The sequence below is a fragment of the Papio anubis genome, chromosome 10 (assembly GCF_008728515.1).
Source record: "Papio anubis isolate 15944 chromosome 10, Panubis1.0, whole genome shotgun sequence".
NCBI classification, from domain to species: domain Eukaryota; kingdom Metazoa; phylum Chordata; class Mammalia; order Primates; family Cercopithecidae; genus Papio; species Papio anubis.
Window position 1 is genome coordinate 48,401,945 of NC_044985.1, and position 21,056 is coordinate 48,423,000.

Here is a 21,056-nt window from a genome sequence, read left to right on the forward strand (position 1 = left end):
GTGCTGTTATTTTAGGATGAGTGAAAACTACTTGTCACAAATTTCTTTCCCCATTGAGACGGTAGCACACATTCTCCTAAAATGGTGTAGATAAGGCAACTTTTCAGAACATAAATGCATTAATGGTTTATATACATAGCCCCTAAATCCTATGTGACCTTTAAAACATTATTTTAATTATAAACTACAAGTATACTAGAATCTAGAATAAGCACTTGTTTTCAAACAGCAGTTTATAAAATACTACAAACACAATTGATGCCTTTTATAAATCTCAATTCAATCTTTCTTGGTTCCCACAGGTAACCATCAGCAAATATTTTTTTCTACATATACAGCAATAATTTATAGTATCATTTTTTATATTTATACTTTATATAACTAATTTCGTAAAATGCCTTGTTCCACCACTCACTCTTGTCACTTATTTTTGAGATGTATTCATACTGACACATATAGCTCTAACTTGTTCATTTTGACTATTGTGTGGAAGTCTATCACATGAATATATGCATTATCAAAGTTGAGCATGGGTTAGGACCCCTTTCTGCTGTTTTACACAAGGCTGCCATGAACATTTTTGTAGATGTCTCCTTATGCATGTGCGTAAGTACTTATTTAAGGTAACATGGTAGGGAATCTCTAATTTGACTAGATATTGCAGAACTGGTAGTCAAGCCAGTGTATTTTCCCACCAACAGTTAGAGTTCCCACTGTTTGATGTTCCTGACAACACTTGCTATTTTGAAACTTATGTTTTTGCTAATTTGATGTGACACCTTTCCATGTTTTTAACTTGTATTTCCCTGATTATCAGTGAAGGGTATTTTTTTTTCCAAGTTTGTTGGCCTTTTGAATTCCCTCTTGTAAGAATAATGTGCTGATATTTCTATTAGGTAGACTTATCATGACTTGTAGGAACTTTTATATCTTCATAAATTAAGCCTTTCTTATATATTAATATATTGAAAACATCCTACATGTCGCTTATCTTTTAGTTAAGTCTTCAATCCAACTCAAATATATGACGGTTTAAATTAGGGATCCAAATTTATATGTTTACTAGTAGATATTTATGCCAACACAATTTTTTAAAAAAATTCACTCTTCTCTACTTGCTTATAACAACATAACTTAAGTATCTATATATGAGGGTCTCTCCATCTGATTCAAGGAAAACAGCAGCAACATTTAGCATTTGAGATGGCCATGCCATGTATCAGGAACTATTCTAAACATTTTACATGCTTAGACCATGCATTTTGGAGTCAGAATGCCAGGGCTTAAATGTACACTAGGGATCCCTGATAGATGGTAAATTTTACAAATTTCTTGTTTGTTCACTGGCTAATAGAAATGTATGCATCAGGTAAGGGAAATAAATATTCTGGTTGACAGAAACTATATTTTTTTAAAAAGCACCCCAAATATACAACTTACTTTTATTAAACAGAAAAAAAAATCCCCAAGAGGCAGATATCCCAGTAGTTTTAGTGAAAACAAATTTAATATCATCTTGTTTGAACAAAGCTTTTAGAATAAGTGAGCAATTAAATTCTTAAAGTAGGGACAGAACACCAACAAGCTCTAGACTCCAGAAGAGCTGTAAGCCGACAAATTGGCATTGTTTTGCTTAACAGTTTTAGCTTCAATGTAAATATATATTATTACTTAGGATATTAGCATCTGAACTATATAATGACTATTTTATCATTTTACTTGAATTAAAACCAGAATTTCTGGAACTTCCAAATAGTCTTTAAAGTTTTTCAATATAAACATAAACTAACCCCTATTCCTCTCTACATATCAAATGTGAAATAACTGTCACAATATATCAGCATTTTCACAGAAAGATTTTTAAGGCTTCTGGCACATAAAATGTGTAATTTCTGTGTGACAATGTCATAATTATATACAGAAAATATTTTAAATTCTTGTAGAATTTAAGTTCTAAAGATTAAAAAAACAAGAGTTCCATGTTAATAAAATATTAAAATACTATGAGCTTGCCATAAAATTGACAGTGATTTGTAATTACACAAAGAATACACAAGGCAGGTCTTTCACACTAAGTGATTCATCATTGAAAACAATTATTGAACTGAATATACTTATTTGATATCACTAGTTTTCTAAATTATTCTTTCAGCACAAAACAGGCTTTCATATAACTTATAAATATTTCCAATTGCAACATTGAGGCAGCAAATGTCATATCTATGTTTGTCCTAGTTGTATGTCATACAAATATAAGTCTATGAATCTTATACCTTTGTCTAAGTCACCATTGTAGAGAATGTGCTGGTAAGTGAAATCAATACAAAGTGATTATTTTTCATTTGTAAAAAATGAAAATCATTTACACCTTGTTTTAAAGTTCTAAAGCAGCATATTCAACTCTTAAGGCAAAAAAAAAAAAAGATTAAAAAATTATTATAAATTATAAATTCTGGTAACTTTTCTTCTGGCATTAAAAGCCACAGCACAAATTCTAATATTTTAACAGATAATATATTAGTGTACATCTGAATATACATTTGCCAAAATGTTCCATTAGTATGAAGTTGGTCTGAAGTGGAAGTGAAGTGCAGTGGTGTGGCGGGGTAACATTTAACGGTCATCCTGGGCATCAGGGGACATGGAATGGCTGAGTCTTGACCTTCCATTCACAGATATTGTATTTGATGGAATGGTAACCTAAGAGAAAGAAACACACTTTGCACCCATCAATTTAAAATGGGACAGCTGTCTAATTTTCAATTTTCAACAGTTACCACATTTTAACTTCTGCTTAATTGTAAATGCTAAGTATTTATTATTTAATAAATTATAATCAAGAATAAACGTTCATTCTACCATAAAATTTAAAAAGAGTTGTTATTTTCACAACAAATAAGTTAAATAATCCATTAACACATCTTAATCTGTACAAAATTACCAAATCAACACAAAGGACAAGAGCACAAACAGACTGCAAGCCAAGCTGTTAAACAGCATTTTTAGCTAGATTAATTCTGTAATTCTGGCTCCCCAAAACTGCCTCTGAGAATGTAGAAAGATAAAGTGAATTCCACAAAGCAATGAATTTTACAAGTTTTGTACTGATGGTATAAATTAACATGAAATCCCCCTCCCCATGGCCCCCTATTTATTCAAAACAAAAAAACGAGTCCTTGGTATTAAAAATGTTTTCATGTGAAGGATTTAAAAAGTAAAATCTGTGACTGTTAAGCCAAATGATTGCAGACTGAAAGGGAGTTTTTTCTTTTTCTTAGTAAGTAAACTCCTAAGTTTCAAAATTCTATGGTAAAGTCTTCTATTCACAAACTATAAGTGAATAAAAACACGAAAACAAGAATTTTCTACATAGTGTGAATTCCAGCTTTTGAAAAATGTAAAGTCATCTGGATTCTGAATAGTAAATATCTATATTTTGAAATATCATACCTGCAATATAATAAAGATATTTTAAGACAATTTAGATTACAATTTTACTAATTTAGGTTCATAACTAAACACTATCATCTTCTCACAAGAAGACAACTAGAGTACAAATGGCCACAGATTTTCCTAGCAACCGAGTAAATTGGTTAAAAGGAAAATGAAATTGGCAAATTTAGTTTGGACTTGGCTTCCTTGCGCTTCGTTTTTTGCCTTTTACTAAATAAAGATTGGTCATCTAAACTAATGAGTTTTCTCGACTCTCTGATGAATCCAGGATGGAGCAGAGTGATTGACGCTACACACCTAAAAGAAAATGGGTAAGAAGAAGAGTTGCCACCAGCAGAAGGGAAAACTCATCTGCACTCTGTTTAGTATACCTGTGAGATTTCTTTCCAAGAATAGCCAACAAATGACAGGTAATGACTTTCTTTTTTTTTTTTTTTTTGGAGAGGAGGTAGAATTTATTGGTGAGTATTAAGAGGGGGCAGCACAGTGGAAGCCCTCATGAGTGCAGGGCCCGGCACTTGTCCAGAGGTCCATGATTGGGAATGTACTTGACCCCACATCCATCTGGGATGAGCCACTTCTCAGCCACCATGTCTTCAAATTCATCAGCACTGAACTTGGTGAAGTCTCACTTCTTTGAGAAGTGGATCTTCTGGCAGCCAGAGAACTTGAACTTGGCCTTGTGCAGGGCGTCAATCACATGCTCCTTGTTCTGCAGTTTGGTGCGGATGGACATGATAACTTGGCCAATGTGAACCCTGGCCACAGTACCCTGGGGCTTTCCAAAGACACCTCGTATGCCTGTTTGGAGCTTACATTGAGGTAGTGCAAGGTCAGAGACATGAACATACATCTGAAAGGCCTATCACCAAGGTCCCTTAGAGCAACCTATATAAGAAACAGGTTGCATACACTACCAAGGAGTCTGCTGTTTGCAGCCACTGCACACTGGGCCCCCATAAGGAAAGGAACTCAGTGGGTTTAATTGGCTGCAGAGGTAATGACTTTCATTGTGGAACCTTGGTCCCAAATGTTTCTGTGTACGGGAGAATTATTTTGTAATTCTTGCCAAAATTGCAGTTCTCATAATTCTTTGTGAAGGGGAAAATTTGTTTTAGGCATTTAGAAAACATATGGATGGCTCTAAATGTCTCCAAGTAAAAGATGCTCATTGTAGCACCATATATAGAATCCAGTTGAACGACCACCAATAAGGAACAAATAAGCTATGTTACATTCATAAAGTCAAATACTATGTAATCTTAAAAAGAATAGTACAGATATATATATTTAACAGTTTGAAAAAGCTTCGAAGAGACATTTGTTTATGAATGGATTTGCAGAGTATTCCATTTTGTAAATTAAATACATTTACATATTACAAAAGTGGCCTAGAAGCTTACAGAGCAACCTATCAAGAATGGTTATTTTTGAAGAAAAATGACATCTTCTTTACTATTTAAAAACTTGTTTACTAAACTTTTAAACAAAAGAAGCCATCATTAAAATACTAGTTTATAAATTCTGAGGGCAGAGATCTTATTGATTTTAATGCCAGTTTATACCAACTTTATATCAATATTTATTTTAGTGCCTGGGACAGTGTAGTGCTCAATAAATGTTTCTTGAATGGAATATGGTAACTTTTTACAAACATTCATAAAGAAAAAAGAAGGTATCACTTCAATGTTTTTGAATGAGGAACATATTACACTTATAATACAGATACTTAAAAAAAAATTTAAGAATTTACTGATGTGAATATCTACTAATTGATTGTCTACTCTTGAAGTTTAAAGAATTTTTAGGAATTCCACATAGCTTTCTTTTTTTCCACAAGGAATGTAACTATGAAAATTTCTATCATTTACATTTACTTTAAAAACGTAGAAATCGCTGCCAACCTGAAACTCTGGTTGTTCAAATTTAAACTAAGGAAATATGAATTTAAAAAACTAATTAAATAAACAAAACAAGCCAGCAAGATTCTGTATGACTTACCCAGTTTTTTCCTTCCCTCCACCTTCTGTTGAACCAAAGATAAATCTTACATTTGAAAAACACTTAATACAAATATCAAAATATGATTCACTATTTTCAGACCTTACTTGTAATGGGGTAATAACTTGATTTTTAGTAAATCAGAGACCATCAAGTACTGAAAGCCAAAGTTGTTCTTATGTCAACACAGGCCAAGGGTAATGAATTAATCTGTCTTGTTCTTTGTAAATAATTTGCTGATTCATATATAAACCTTAACATCACACAATTTATAACATACTGAGCTTGATTTATTAATGCTTTACATGAAGAACAGACTAATCTCTGTGACTATATGGGGATTGAGTAGGGGTAAGGTATGTAAAAAAATTCCTTCTGAAACATGAAGAAAAATGGCATATTTATGACTACATTTACACTACAGTAATCAACTAGATAATTGCTCTATTGTGAACCAACCATTATAATGAAGGTTAATTGTTTGCATATGAACCAGAGCCATAAGACAAGTGGGTACCTGGAGTTAAATTGAATATTTGGGTGCCAAGATACAGAGAAACACAGAGCCAACTTTCTGATGAACAATCTAAACCTACCATCAAAATCACCAGAGATTTTATTTGGCAATACAATTGTTGTTCTATAAAAGAAATGTCAGAATTTAAAAGAAACTAGAAGAAATCTTCAGTACAGAACAGAAACACAGGACTTAAGCAAAGATCACAAGAAATTAAGAGCCTGCCTGTGCCCGTTTTTACTTCCTTTTGCAATTTTTTGAAATAGAATATATATATAGAAAAATTCACTAAATGTAAATACGTAGCCCAGTGAAAAACAAACATGCTTACAATGCACCACTCATGTCAAGAGAAAAAACACCTCCAAGTTTCCTATTAATCGTCTTTTAAAATTGTGGTATTTTCTTCATCATAGATTTTAGCCTTATATTGAATATTTTTATTGCCTTACAATAAATAACATTTACGTGGATTACTTAGCTTTTTGATTACCCCTTAAATTGTGTGCATAGCCTACCTCAATAAGCCCTCACCGACCCCTTTTCTTCCCCTCTGGAAGTAAGCGCTATCATAAGTTTTGTAATTACTTCCTTGCTTTTAAAAATAACTGCCGCTTATACATGCATCACTAAATAATCTAAATTAGTTTTGTATGCTGTCAAACTTTACGCATATGTATCTATTTTTGTGCACATTATTGCATTTTACTATATTTTGTCCATTATTTGAATATACTGCTATGAATTCTACTAATTGGATATTAGGGTTATATTTATTTGGAGTTTTTACAAATAATATTCCATGAACACTCTTATGTGTGAGAGTCCTGGTACACAATAACATTTTTAGGGTATGTAACTAGAAGTGAAAAGTACTGGTCATGAAGTTTGTATACTGTGAACTTTACTAGATACCATGTCCATTTTTAGTGAAATGAGATGGATTATAGATGGAATTTTTATTTTAAAAAAATTAGAATCTGGCACTATACTCAGAGCTACCAATAAGGTTCCATTGAAAGAGAGAAAATTTTAGATTCAATAGAACCTAAAGTAATTAGTTTTAAACAGGAAACAATTATAGGATAATCATTTAGTGCCCGCTTTTTATGTTGATTCATATTCAGCTCATTCTACAAGCAATGAGAGTTGTCTGTGTGAAAGGACTGCCAAGTCAGGGCCCATAACACACCAAGTATATAGCTGCTGGCCTGTATAATTCTGTTGGCCAAAAAGGCATTTCCAACTTAATGCAGTTTTCTGCAATTAGTTCATTGAAACTGATGAATATCTTCACTGACCTAGTATAAAGGCATCGCAATCAGTTTCTGTGTAGTAAGTTGGTTCTCCCATGGCCCCAATATACCACTGTATCTCAGGACCAGGCTGTGAATGCACAGAAGACAGAGGCTTCATTTTATTCATTTTTGTGTTCTCAGTATCTAGTACAATATTTGTTACTTATGTGCTTTAAAAATGCTTGCCAAATTTATTGAACTGAGCAACCAGTAGTTCTTGGTTTGAAACTCATCCTTAATTCACAAGATCAGAAAGAGAAAATTTTTCATAAGTGAGGATGTATAATTTATTAACATGGGTATTTATCCTTCTCTAAAAATATAAATTTGTTATGACCGATGAAAAACCAATTTCAATATTAAAAACTATACCAAATTGTTATGCTGTCAGGCACTAAAATCAGACTTTACAAATAATTTACAAAATTCAAGTCTAATTCACTGTATTACTCCTTCCTGTTTCCTCCACTCCTGACAGCACCCAGTATTCTGCCTTGTCTCCATGTTTGCCCAGACAGGGTGCCAAGTCCTCTGGGAAGGAATGGCTGTCACTCATACCTCCTCACATACACACCAAGGAAGTTGGCTTACGCAGTCAAGTTTGGCCAATGTTGATACGGTTGAAAGGCCCAGAAAGCCTTTCCCCATTTCTTTTCCTATCTTTGTAGCATTCCTGTTCCTTTGCAGATTTAATTTCTGTTGAGCTCAATATTGTGCTCAACAAGTCTCTTACTATTCTCTAAATGACTTTTAAAACGATCACAGAAGGAATTCACAAAATGAAATGCCTCAGAAGTTAATGGAATAATAAGTACTTTCCTTGTCTTAGATGCGGAGGTGCTTCCAACCAGGAGAATTAAGGGGAGAGAATTAAGGGGAGAAGGTTTAGGGAGAGGACTGCCTCTGGAGAGTCTAAGTTAAGTGCTGATGCCTTGTTCAAAGCTTCACCACATCTTCTTCTCAGTGGATGAAGGGAACGCAAGGAGGAAATTCACCTGAAAAGAATTCCCTGTGACACTTGGGTGTTTTTCCTGAGAAAAAGCAGATTTCTTCTTTTTATTCTACCCCACAGTAAGCAGGAGCTAGAAAACTTTGGCAGGACATTACTAAGAATTGAATTTCTGCATTATTTATCATCTACATTCTCTAGATATTCTGTACTTTTTTTGGTTTAACCTATAAAACTCTTCCCTAAGCCTCACATATGGCAGTGACTAATCATGGTAAGAGCTATGACTACAAACTTGTAGGTTCCTATCACTAATTTACCTTTTTTGGAACAGGGAGGTATTTTCCAAAGAGTCTTTCTTGAGGTGCTAGCATAATCTCTTAAAATAAGAGTCCAGGGCATTCTCTATATAGTTACATAAGAATGAACAAAATTCAAGTTCTGCACCTGGCCCATATTGTGGAAAATAGACCTGACATATTTTTCAAGTACATGTAAGACTCTGGAACTCTTTCAGCTTATACTTCAAAGACATAAAAGAGTAACTTTGGGAATGCTATTTAGATTTACATGCTAGAAAATTTTTACCCTAAGTATTAGTTTGACAATGGTGACAATAAACCCACTGTCACCCATCTGATAAAGAAGACTTACCCTTTTCAATTTGGCAGCAGCCTCTCCTGAACGGATTGCAGTCAGCAAACTCTGTCGCATCTGTTCTGGGTCAGAGCTTTGGAATGTTAAAGAACTTTGTCTCATAAGAGTGAATGATGGGCAATCAGTTGGAGTTGGTATTTGGGAATTCTGTTCATTATGTGCAGAGTTATTATCCTACAAAAATAAATGTGAAATATTTATATGAATGCCAAGAAAAGAATGGGCCATTTTTTGCAAAACATTTTCATCATCCATAGTTCTTTAACAATCGCCATTTGCCACACTGGTGTTTCAGACACAGCTCTGTTTCCTCACCCACTGAATTATCTCTGCTGCCAGAGCTAAGCTGGAAGATGAGGGCATTATTTTCTCTTGAACTCAGGAAGCCAAAGAAGGAAAGTGGTACCACCTCTTTGCTTCATAAATACAGTGGTAATTTTATTGTTCTTGAATTAAATACTGCTGACTTCACCAATACACAGAATTGGTTAGAAAAGTCAAATTAAGATTTTTTAAAATACTACAAACTAAAAAATGACCCATTTTCATGGTTTCAACATACTAGCTGTGAAATTACTATTTTAAAATGAGCAAAAGAGTCAAATAGACAATGTCATATTTGTTGAATCTAATATATCTTCTAATAAAGGAATATGAATTACTATGCTACACTTAGTAGCTTATTTTGTGTTTCTGGAAGTCACATGGACTAAGTGCTGACCATGTTTTATTTTTTGCCATGAGAATCAACATATAAAAGTTAGGAACTTCCAAACTGAAGAATCAAAAATTGAATTACGCTTCTCAGGAAGGCATATTTAGTAACTGATGTAACTGGCATATGTTATCAAGTAATCTTAAATGTCTTTTTCAAACTGCCAAATACATATCTTTACCAAAAAATGATCCAAAGAGGGCTCAGGCAATGACTTAAAAGCTTTATTATCTACACCAAGCTTCCATTGTTTAGGAATGGTATTCTAGTCCAAGAAAAATCACAGGCTTTGTGCCCAAGTACAGAATTAATCTCTATATCATATTCCCGATGCTATATAATAAACATAAATAAACATAAACGTAAAATACATGAAAAAATATTATTTAAGATACTGTTATACGATTATGGAAAAACATTTACTTGGCAATATGGTTAACATTCTTTTGCTCTAGGAATGTTTGAAAAAGTAATATTAAATACTTCTGGAACTGTCACACAAATATGAATGTATTCTTTAAACACTATCAAAGTAAGAGTACACAAAGCATTTCTTTAAAATTGCATGAGGATTATCATAAATCGTGCTGTGAATTTCATCTTCTCCTTTGACTCTATTATCTGAAGCTAGCAAAATACAACACTTGGTTGACCAAACACTAAGTCAACAACACTCCTTTTTGGTAAATATTTAAGGTTAGATGGTGGTTAGATAACAGTTTGGTCAACATACATATTATAGTTGAAAGTTGACACTGACTTAACAAAATGGGGAATTAAGAAAATTACATTTTAAAACTCTGCTTTCAATTTATTTATATGTGAAAATGCACAATATATGCAAGCTGAAGTTGAGTGTATATGATAGAAATCACATAGCTGAGAGATGCTCAGTTATTTTGTCTAGTCTCTGATAACTGTTATTTTTCCATTTCATTAAGACTATTTCCTTTGCTATTACACGGTAATGTAAAATTGGAGAATAAACCAGAAGATTTAGACAAGTTAAAAACAAATTAAGATAACACAGGAAAATAGAACCATAAACTAGTAAATATACCATACAAATGATATGAGCAAAGAAACTTTAAACCCTTTGCTAATGACACAATTATATAATGATGACCTTACAGCAATACCTAAACAAGTTATGTAAGTTATAATTGTAAGCAAATAATCAGATTTTATGTATTACCACTCTCTTCACTACAATAGCTTAATTTCAGATTAATATGAGTTCAGAGTAAAGTAGCACACAAACATATCAACATGCTTGTTAATCCCCATTAAACCCTGTGACTAAATTTGAATACTTATTTTTAAAAAGGCTACAGTTACCTTATCAGACACACCAAGTTGTGGGATGTCCACAAATGTATTTACAGAATGAGTCTTCCCTTCCTCTGTGTTGGCTGGAGGTTGGACTGATGCACCAGCACTAGATGACTTGGTGCGCTCTTTACTGAAAGACTGTGACCTTTTCACTACAGCGAGAGCAAACGGTGAAGGACCAGAACTGGAGTATGGTCGTGGGGCACCAAAAGTTTTCAGAGTCTTCAGATTTTGTGTGGATACCTGACGAGCAGGAATTGCCGCAGGTTTCGGAGCTATGGGAGGAGGAGAGGCTTCAGCAGGCTTCTGACCGATGACATCATCATCAGTTTTTTCAACAAGGGGTTGTGGAACAGAGTGAGGCGTTTTATTTAAGGGAGAAAGAGTCTGCTCTGGAGAAGGCAGCATATCCCTTTCTGCCTCTTTATTTGTCAGTTCTTTTGGAGCAGGATTAGGGGCAGCATGGACACTCTTGGCAGCTGCAGATGTCACATAGTGACCCGATACTCTCTTCTGCATCTGTAAAAAAAAAGAACTGGGTTTGGCCTGGGGATTAGAAGCCTGAGATTTAAATTTTGATTCCAAAATATTGTTTATGTCTTCCAAATTTGGTGCAAAAGGAACTGTGCCAGTGTCTCTTGTCATTTTGGGAGCAGGTTTCAGAGGACTAACCATGGCTCCATCAGGTGGGCTCACAGAACTGTGCACTTGATGCTCTGTTCTCAGGTTCGGCTTCGGTTTAAGGTCTGGCAGTGGCCCTTTTGGGCTTTCAGAAATAGCCGAATCTTCTGTTTGGATGGCAGTTTCTTTCACATTCTCATGAGTGTGCTTTTTCCCTAAAGCATGTATGTCCTGATCATCTTTATACCCTGTGGTTTCTGACTGCCAGTCTTTCAGTATTTCCAAGGATTTGGGAGGCACTATTTTATAAGTAGTCATTCCAATTTTGGGTATATACTCTCGTGTAATTTCATTTGAAGGTTTTGGCTTGGGATTGTAGTCCTGTCTATAAAGTGGATAATTCTTTAGGTAAGAAGCAGTTGAATTTTTATCAATCCTATCTATAGGAGGCAAAAGATCATCATTACCATGTGCACAAATTGGATCTTTTAGGGTAAGCGGATCTTCTGAATGTATAATTAGGGTGCCTTGACTCCTGAATTCCCTTGAGGTATCTACAGAATCTTGTGAACTTAAAGATGAGTGTTGAGTTATGTTGTTATTTGAAGTTTGTACACTTTCTTCAACTTTGGAGTCAGACAAATTATGATCTTGGTGTTTCCCATCAAAACTGTTACAAGAAGGGGTTGTCTGAATTGCTGCATCTTGCATTTTTGTCTTTTCTGCACTAGGTTGATTCACTTTTTGATCTGTTACTGATGAAGCTGCTAGATGGTTTTCCTTGTAACTTATAGCAGTATCAGTTTCATGTGCCTGAGAGTTTGATGGTCTCTCAACTTCCATATCAATGTCATTATTTTTGGCAACGCCTCCTACATCGATTTCTGTTTTCTTCACTCCATTTTTCATATTGTCTTCTGTGTTCTTTGGAAAGACAATTATTTCATTTTGTACTATTGAGAGAAAAAAAATCATCAAGTTAAATATATGAAAAAATAGAAAACCTCAAGTTTTTAATGCCTACTTTTTCCCACCTGAAATAGTTTGGTTTGAATTCGACAGATAATTTTCAACTCACTGACTATATAAAGGTAGGTAGTAGCATACAAAGAAAACAGTATGGGCTTTGGATTCATACAGACTGAAGTCTGGAATCCCTGGCTTAACTCCTGGCTTAACTAGTGTGGCCACAACATGTTAATTAACCCCGTTGAGCCTCAGTTTGCTCAGACAAAAAAAGGCGAAAATATGTATATTATATGTGTATCATTTAGATAGCATGCTCATTAGTATATTGACCACAATAAACACTCCATAGAAGGTAAGTAAAAATAAGTTTTTACTTCTTAGATGTCATTCAGCCATTGTTCATAATGACAAAAAATGAAACTGACAAATTCAAAAACTGTATTTTTCCTCTATTTTGACTATCTTTTCTATAGCCCCTAGCATATTTATATTTTCATACCTAACATTAAAAGGAAAGGAATCTCAGGAAATGCAGTCAGTTTTAATGACGGCCTTAACAGAAAACATTAAGATTTACAGTAAAAACAGAATCTCAGGCCAGGCGAGGTGGCTCATGCCTGTAATCCCAGCACTTTGGGAGGCCGAGACGGGCGGGTCATGAGGTCAGTAGATCGAGACCATCCTGGCCAACATGGTGAAACCCGGTCTCTACTAAAAATACAAAAATTAGCCATGTGCGGGGGCGCACGCCTGTAGTCCCAGCTACTCAGGAGGCTGAGGCAGGAGAATCGCTTGAACCCAGGAGGTGGAGGTTGCAGAGAGCTGAGGTCGTGTCACTGCACTCCAGCCTGGCGAGAGAGTGAGACTCCATCTCAAAAGAAAAAAAGACCAGAATCTCAGTTGATGGTCTTGTTAATTAGGTATCTTTGCTGAAGGCTGTTAGAGGACTTTATTTTTAGTTATAACATCAGTGATTTCAATGCATGAAATCAGTCATATTGGTTTTGATTTTTCTCTGTTGGAAATAGGCATCCTCATTCTAGAGTCACAGTCAAAATCAAAGTAGAGAAAATAACCTTCCTCTCCTTTGCACTACTTTTCCTCTTGATTCTAATTCAGACCTCCTGAAAACAAAAACCATTTGCCAGTCTCTAGGTTAACAGAGCAACAGCTTCCAGTCAACAACATGACGGCAAAGCACTGGCAAGAGGCATGTGGAAGGAAACAGGCTTTGGGGTCTGTACCATGTGCCTAGTACTGAATTAAGTCATTCCTCTGCTCCTCTATTTAAATGCCCTGAAGAATCATGCTTCCTGCGCGATCACTGTGCTTATCTTCAAAACCCTAGTGGCCTTTTCACATATGGCAATAGTTTGCACAGCACAAGTTAAATGTGAGCTTTGGGGGTCAAACTGTGAAAGTATGCCAAGTATTTCTCTATAGTTTTATCATTACCCACTTTTACTTATAAGGATGAGATGAAGTACATTGCCTAAAATGTAATGAGCTATATTATATAGTTTCTCTCTTAAAAAAAGAAAAAGAAAAAAGATATGCAGGCAGAAAAATATCATGTTAGGCAAATTTGTATACAAACAATTTTTTTAAAATCTTCACGTTTTTAAACTCTGCCTGATTGCACAGTTATTTGGTTGTGGCAGTTAATATTACATATTGTGTTGCAAGATTCCTATATTAAACATGTAATTTTAAAATGGAACTCATTTTTATTCTTCCCAGATAAAATGCAACTGAGTATCAGAATACATATTATATACTTAGGTGAATTCTTTTCTCAGTGACCAATGATTATTAACTATTTTGATTTACAAAATTAAGGACCCATGCTCTTAGGAACCATAGAAGAGGCATATTTCTGCCTCTGCTCTCAATTTACTTGATTCATAAGTATTTTTCAATGTTCATATGAAAAACACTATTTTGAACATTGTTATAAGCATGGAAAAATTTAAGACCCTCTGGTAGCAGGAAATGAATCTAAATGTATTTCCTTTTTTCTTATTTCTAATTTTCCACTGAATATATGTATTTCCCAGTTCACACAACAGAAACATTTTCCCAAAGAAAGTAAACCAATGTAAACATATATTTTACGTTGAATCCCCTTTTAAAAACCCAAATGTATTGGTTTTAGAATTATAAGTTTCTGTTTTTCATATTTTTGGTAGGTTACTCCTACTTTACCATTGTCTAACTCTGAATTTCTTCTCAACATTTCATGATTATTTCCAGTGATTGGCAGTCCTGGAAACCCAGAATCCATCCACATCTACAACTGACAATGATGTTACCCAAGTGTTTATGAAGGGCTAGATCATTTTCCAAGGATGGCCAGTAAAGGGAGGAGGTATCTTTTATACTATAGTGACCCGCTACTCAAAAGTGACACTGACATTGACAAACTTACAAAAAGGTGATTTAGATAAGGGTAGGTAAAAAGGAAAACAGAATAAAAGTACTTAAAGAATAATAGACATTATTTACTTTAAAAAAGAACTAGAGTTGACAAAGGTCATAGCAAAATAAAACATGTGCAAATCAAAATACCACGTAAATGTACTTGTGACTCTGGCACTAACTTGACAACAAAAATCTTAACAAAAATGATTCAACTTGACTATTGTTTTTTTTTTTGTTTTTTTTTGCTTTTTTGTTTGTTTTTTTTTTTTTTTGTTATTGGCACAAGTTGACTATTGTTTTAAAGAGAAAGAAGCAGCTTTTAAATCATAATTTCTCAATAGGAATGCTATTGCCATCATAGTACATGCTGTGAAAAACTGACTCAAGTGGAAAAGAATGAAAAACTTATTTGCTTTCAGACCTTCTCAGTATGGTATCTCACAATGGTATTGAATGTGGGAGAAAATGAATCAGTAGCATATATATTCAAGTTAATGAACACATACATAAAATTATATACATAATTATATATATATAAATATGACATTGTGATTATTTATGTCTTATTCAAATATGAATACTACATCCCTATGTTTTCTAAATATCTTAACCTAGTTTTCTATATTAACATAATAGATTGAACTATGAGAATTCATAAGCCACTTCCTTCTTAACCCCTTAAAACACCATTGTGTATTCCTTGAATTTTCTATTTGCGTAGGATTGTTTTTCTGAAATTCAATACTAAGTACATACTTTATGAGTATCTCAGTATTCTGCTAGGTGCCATGAGTAGTGCAAAAATATCAAATGTAATTTCTCTGATCCAAGACTACCCAATTCAGTTGAGGAATCGTAAATATAGAACCACAAAGCTCCTAATAATCAAGTAAAAGAAATGAAATATGATTTGGATAAAAATTGAATGGGTAAAATAGATGAAAAATTGTTTTTTAGGCAAAGACAACATGAATATATGCCTTATGATACAGAAATGAGCAAATGACATCATGAGAAAAAATAAGTTATGTTGATTTGAGGATGGGAACTGGGAAACAGTGGTAAATAAGGTTATATTATTAGATGATTTGGGCCTTGAAAAATCAGGCAGAAAAGTTTCATCCAAGGAAGTTAGATGGAAAAAAAGAGAAACAGATCACAGCTACATACACAGAGGAAACATTTTTAAGATCCAAAGTCTAAATTAGATAATTTCTATGTTTTAACAACAAAAGTAGTACACATGGTAGTTAAGGGCACACTCAAGAGCAATATTGCCCCAGTTTAAATCCTAGGTTCACCATTACCATAGCAGTTGTGAGACCTAAGGTGAGTTACTTAATACCTCTGTGGCACACAAAATGGGAATAAAAATAATAGTACCCAAAATATCTGTAAATGAGGTAGGTATTAAGTGAGTTACAGGAAATTAAATGAGTTAATACATATAAAGTGTTAAGAATTGTCCTTGGCATATAATAAAATAAAATGCTGGCTATTAATTATATAACTCACCATTCTCTTGGTTTGGGCCCAACGACTTCAAGTTTCTTATACTGTCAACTACCTTCTTTTCATTGCTTGTATCATATACTACACTGTGTGGTTCTCTGGAAGATATAACATTGTATGTTATGTGTTGATACTATTGAAACACACACACACACACACGCACAATGAGAAAACAGGCAATAATTTCCAAAGACAGATGGACTAAAACAATCATTTATTTCTGCCAAACCGCGGAAATTTAAAGCAGAGAAAAAAATATAACTGAGAAGAAATGCTGCCATGACACATTAGCTTTCATATGGTGGTCCCATTAAAAAGAAAGAAGCTTAGTAAAATAGACACTTTTCTAAAACAGTGGCTTTATTTGGTTATTATCAGTTATTTGCCTTTTAAAGAAAAAGGAAATTAAATGAAACATTTTAGTTTTGCATCTGGCAAGGTCAACTATATAAATCAGAATGTAGATTGACCTCACTGATGTTTTTTTCCCTTTGGTGATAGAACAGTTTAATAAGGAGACAATCTCATGCAAATTATAGTAAACCTCTGACATATATGGTTTATTTCGCTTGGCTGATTTCATCTTTATGCATGTTGTTGCATTTCAAACCTAAATGGACTAGACTATAGCTGTCCATTTCTAGAATCAAGTGGAAAATACATTCTCTGTTTCATAAAGTTGACTGCAAAGATAATACTCTTGATTTAACATCATACTCTAATATGCAGAATTGTTTTCACATACCGGTGAAAATCCTCCAGGAATACTTGGTAAAAATTGAAAATTAAATATTACATTTAGGTCACATAGGTAACAGGCAAAATACACACACAAAGAAAAACTTTCATTTTTGAATCACACAAATTAACTATTTCTCATGGCTTATCTGACACAGGGATATTAGAACTGTCACATTTGATTTTCTTTGAACATAATTACATGCAAATAAGTACTTCATTAATAAACATTCTTATAATAATGGTAAAAGGGATAAAGTCAAAACCAAAGGGCTGACTATATTTATGTTTAAAATTTCAGATCTATATTTCAGAACACTAATATTAATTAAACAAACTGCCACCAACACCCCAGCACAGAGACTACTTACTGTCCATCTGTGCTTCTAGTTTCTTGTTTTTCTTCCATGGAGTTTTGTGAGAACTCTCCACTATCATTGCCAAGGGCTGAGTCGGGAACATTTTTCAGTGTATTTATTATATCAGTAGATACAAAAGGAATATCTTGTGACTTCGGAGAAATATTTTCAGCTTCAACTTTAGGCACTTCACTCAGTTCTTCCTTTTCATCTATCTCTTCAAGGCTATAATCAGAGCTTATTCCAGCTACAAAGAAATGCAGATATAATCCTAAATATTAATTTGCCTCATTCATCCTATGCAATTCTGGCAAGGAAGGAATTTTGAAAAATAATAATTAGTTGGACTCTTTTAAGTTCTGCTTCAAAAATAATAGTGAAGTTCTTTCTCCTGGTGAGTAGTCATGTTAACATAAAACCAGATTATCTCAGACTCATAATTCTCAAAACAATTTGCTATCACTCTAGGTTTCATTCATGGTAGAGACAAGAGGTTATTTAATCTCATAAACTTCAAGTTAAATATTTCATTTAAGAAATATCTTTCAATTCAATGTTTTTTATACTCATCCAACAACTCAATAGTGCAAATTAAAGGCAAATTAATAATTTTAAAAGTGAAAACGAAAAGCACATGAGATTTTTGTATTGTCTACAAGGGCACTCATAAAATTTGACTCAATAGTTACTAAAACCAACTAAACTCGAGAATTACCTGAGCCCTCTTTAAAAATACTGAGGCTCACACCCTACTCCACAAAATCAGAATCTCTGATGGGTGGGGCAAGGGACTTTTAAAACTATTTAGATGATTCTACTATGCAACCTGAGTTAAAAGCCACTGACCTAGATGTTTAATTTTTAAAAATACAAACAGAGCAAGTATCAGACAATGAAAATTAAGTTTTATTCCTATCCAGTTTGATTCTCAGAGGCAACTTACTTTAACCATTTTTCCTGTATGTCCTGAGAAAGTGTAATATACATATATAGGCTGATAACTATACTCACATGTTTCCCTTTGTTAGTTTATTTAATATAAATGGAAGCATACTGTAGCCACCTAGCTTTTTTCTCCACTTACAATATCTTAAATATTATCCATATTAATATATATGTGTATACATAAATATTTTCAATAGCTGTGGTTAACATTTCATTGTATAAAAAATGTATTTTATCACCAACACCAAGCCAGCAGGGTAAAAGAGAAGGAGGCACCCCGAGCAGTTAATGTTCATTGTCAAGATTAGCCGTGGAAGTAAATGGAAGCCAAAGAGTGAGGTTCTGGATTTTTGCTAAATACAATTAAACATTTCCATGTACACCATAGTATCTGAATGAAATTTAATTTTATCCCAAGGCTGGGGGCGTGGTCGTGGGGGTGGGGTGGGTAGGTGGTATAGCATCCGATTATAGTAATCAGTACATTCAGAAAATTTAATTTTTAACATAATTCAATAAAGTACTTAAAATACACTTTTAAAATTTTATCTCTAAGTATGTAGGCAGAAAATTGTGCTATTTGTGCTCTTTGAGAAATAAACATGGGAAATTTTAATGGTATTTTTATCATTAATAAAAATAGACTACTCAATAAAAAATGTTTTAAAATTTAGGTTTAAGTGAATTTTCAAATGTACATATTTTGGCAAATGATGCTTTATTATGACGTGAAATAGTCATTATGATGCCAATGTATAATATAATGTGTCTACGATATTTTATCTATGTGTTAAGAATGTATTTATATAATTTGAAAAAACTGTATTGAGAAAAATGAAAGGCCATGATGGTTTAGATACAAATGTGTTTTTAAATTTTTATTATAAGGTCTTGCTTTGTCACCCAGGCTGGAGTGCAGTGGCATGATCATAGCTCACTGCCGTCTCAAAATTCAGGGCTCCAGCGATCCTCCCACCTCAGGCTCATGAGTAGCTGGGATTGTAAGTGTGAGCCACCAGGCCCAGCCTCAACTGTGTGTTCAAAGTGACCCCTCAGTATATGTAAGCCAAATAGAAGAGAAGCTAAAATTCTTCAGAACCACTGATTTTATTTAACTAATCGACTCTCTTGTAGTCATCTGTGTGGTTGGGAAAAACAACAAAGTCTAAACCCAGATAAAACTTCAAGTGAAAAGGGGGAAACTTATCTTTCTTTATAAAATATGTTCACACAAGGTTTCAACAGCTAATCAAATTTACAATTGATGATATCTTAATCTGCCTGACACAAAGCACCAGCAAGGAAAGGCCTGACCACCTACATGTCAATGATGTTATGGCTGCCTCAGGTGTTCCAGGGCACTCAAAGACAGAGGTTTCCTCCATCAGCTTGGGCGCAGTGCACTGCTCCTGACTGGAGAGCCCAGGGCCAAAGGAGGTTTCTGCCAAAGAAGTAGAATCTGTAGAAATGGCACTTAGACAACAGAGTTAAGGCAAGCAGAGACTAAGAAGCATTTTGGAAGAAATCAGATTTGTTAGCTCACAATTACCGATGCATTAAACAAGAGGTAAAAGTGAAAAAAAATGAAGAAAAACAAATATGAAGCAAAGTTTGAATAGCATGCACTCCTTTTTATAATGCTTCAGTGACTTCTAATTTCACTCAACAGTTTTAATTGTTATTATTCAATACGTTTCCTTTGTGGAAAAAAAATGGGGCCATTTATATTATTCTGAGTAAAAGCTGAGAAAAATCATTACTAGTTATCTGAGAGTAAGATTTAAAATCACAGAGGAGTGAAGAATTCTTACATATATATGTTAAAATTCCAAATTCTTAAATACCACTTAAAGATTCAAGATTCAAGAGTGTTGCTCCTAAATGTTTCCTGTATTTAGAATATAAATTATAAAAATCAGGTGAGTTATATTAAGCATTTTTTATACTTACAAAATTATCCCCATGATAAAGTCCTAGTATAATCATATTCTATTTTTGGTATGACATTACTAGTCTATCACATTCATTGATGTCTTATAGTAACTGTAAAGATTAAAACATTGTTATCATACTTCTTATAAAAGCTACTAGGATATTATTAAAAATACTAGAAAAGTATTAGAATAAATTATACAACTTGTAATGGAATTTTGTTTGGGAAGAATGCACAAGGAGAGCCATATACTGCAACAGAAAACATTTTCATGGTAACAAATTTTTACCATTAGAGTAGGGTAACTTGTATGTTGAGTTCATACCTAGAACAGTTGCATAAAAAAATTGTGCTTACACTTTCCTGTAAGTTTTCTTCTGCACACGCCAAGGTACATTCCTAATTATGGTGTGTCATTACACTTGGGAAGGAGTTAATAAATGTTAACCTGATATTGCATAAGGGAAAGCAGGAGACTACATAGAGAAACTACTCAAGGACAATTCCAGAACTGAAATTGTGATCTCTGCCAGCTTCACACTCTAATTGAGTTGAGGGGCAGAGGGGTGGGGGCAAGAATTCATTTCATAATAACAGAATTTGGGAAATGAGGCCAAAGAATCTGTATCTCTTTCA

General features: G+C 33.8%; 1 protein-coding gene and 1 non-coding gene across 8 annotated transcripts in view; both read right to left on the reverse strand.

Annotated features, from left to right (window-relative positions):
- Positions 1–1,479: 1,479 nt before the first annotated feature.
- COBLL1 (cordon-bleu WH2 repeat protein like 1) overlaps positions 1,480–21,056 on the reverse strand; it is a 163,378-nt gene continuing 143,801 nt past the window's right edge. For 3 of the 7 annotated variants that reach the window (XM_017946588.3, XM_017946598.3, XM_017946597.3), the window contains 6 exons: positions 19,809–19,928; positions 17,555–17,789; positions 16,449–16,543; positions 10,929–12,496; positions 8,873–9,049; positions 1,480–2,700 (listed from right to left, as the gene is read on the reverse strand). In XM_017946588.3, coding sequence (XP_017802077.2) covers positions 2,614–2,700; positions 8,873–9,049; positions 10,929–12,496; positions 16,449–16,543; positions 17,555–17,789; positions 19,809–19,928 — 2,282 coding nt within the window. In that variant the 3' untranslated portion in view covers positions 1,480–2,613. The remainder of the gene's footprint in view (positions 2,701–8,872; positions 9,050–10,928; positions 12,497–16,448; positions 16,544–17,554; positions 17,790–19,808; positions 19,929–21,056) is intronic. The other 4 variants (XM_017946592.3, XM_017946590.3, XM_017946591.3 and 1 more) reach the window with 3 other exon arrangements.
- LOC116269290 lies at positions 4,314–4,448 on the reverse strand. Its single transcript, XR_004176769.1, has one exon. It is a non-coding gene; the product is annotated as a small nucleolar RNA SNORA70 (small nucleolar RNA).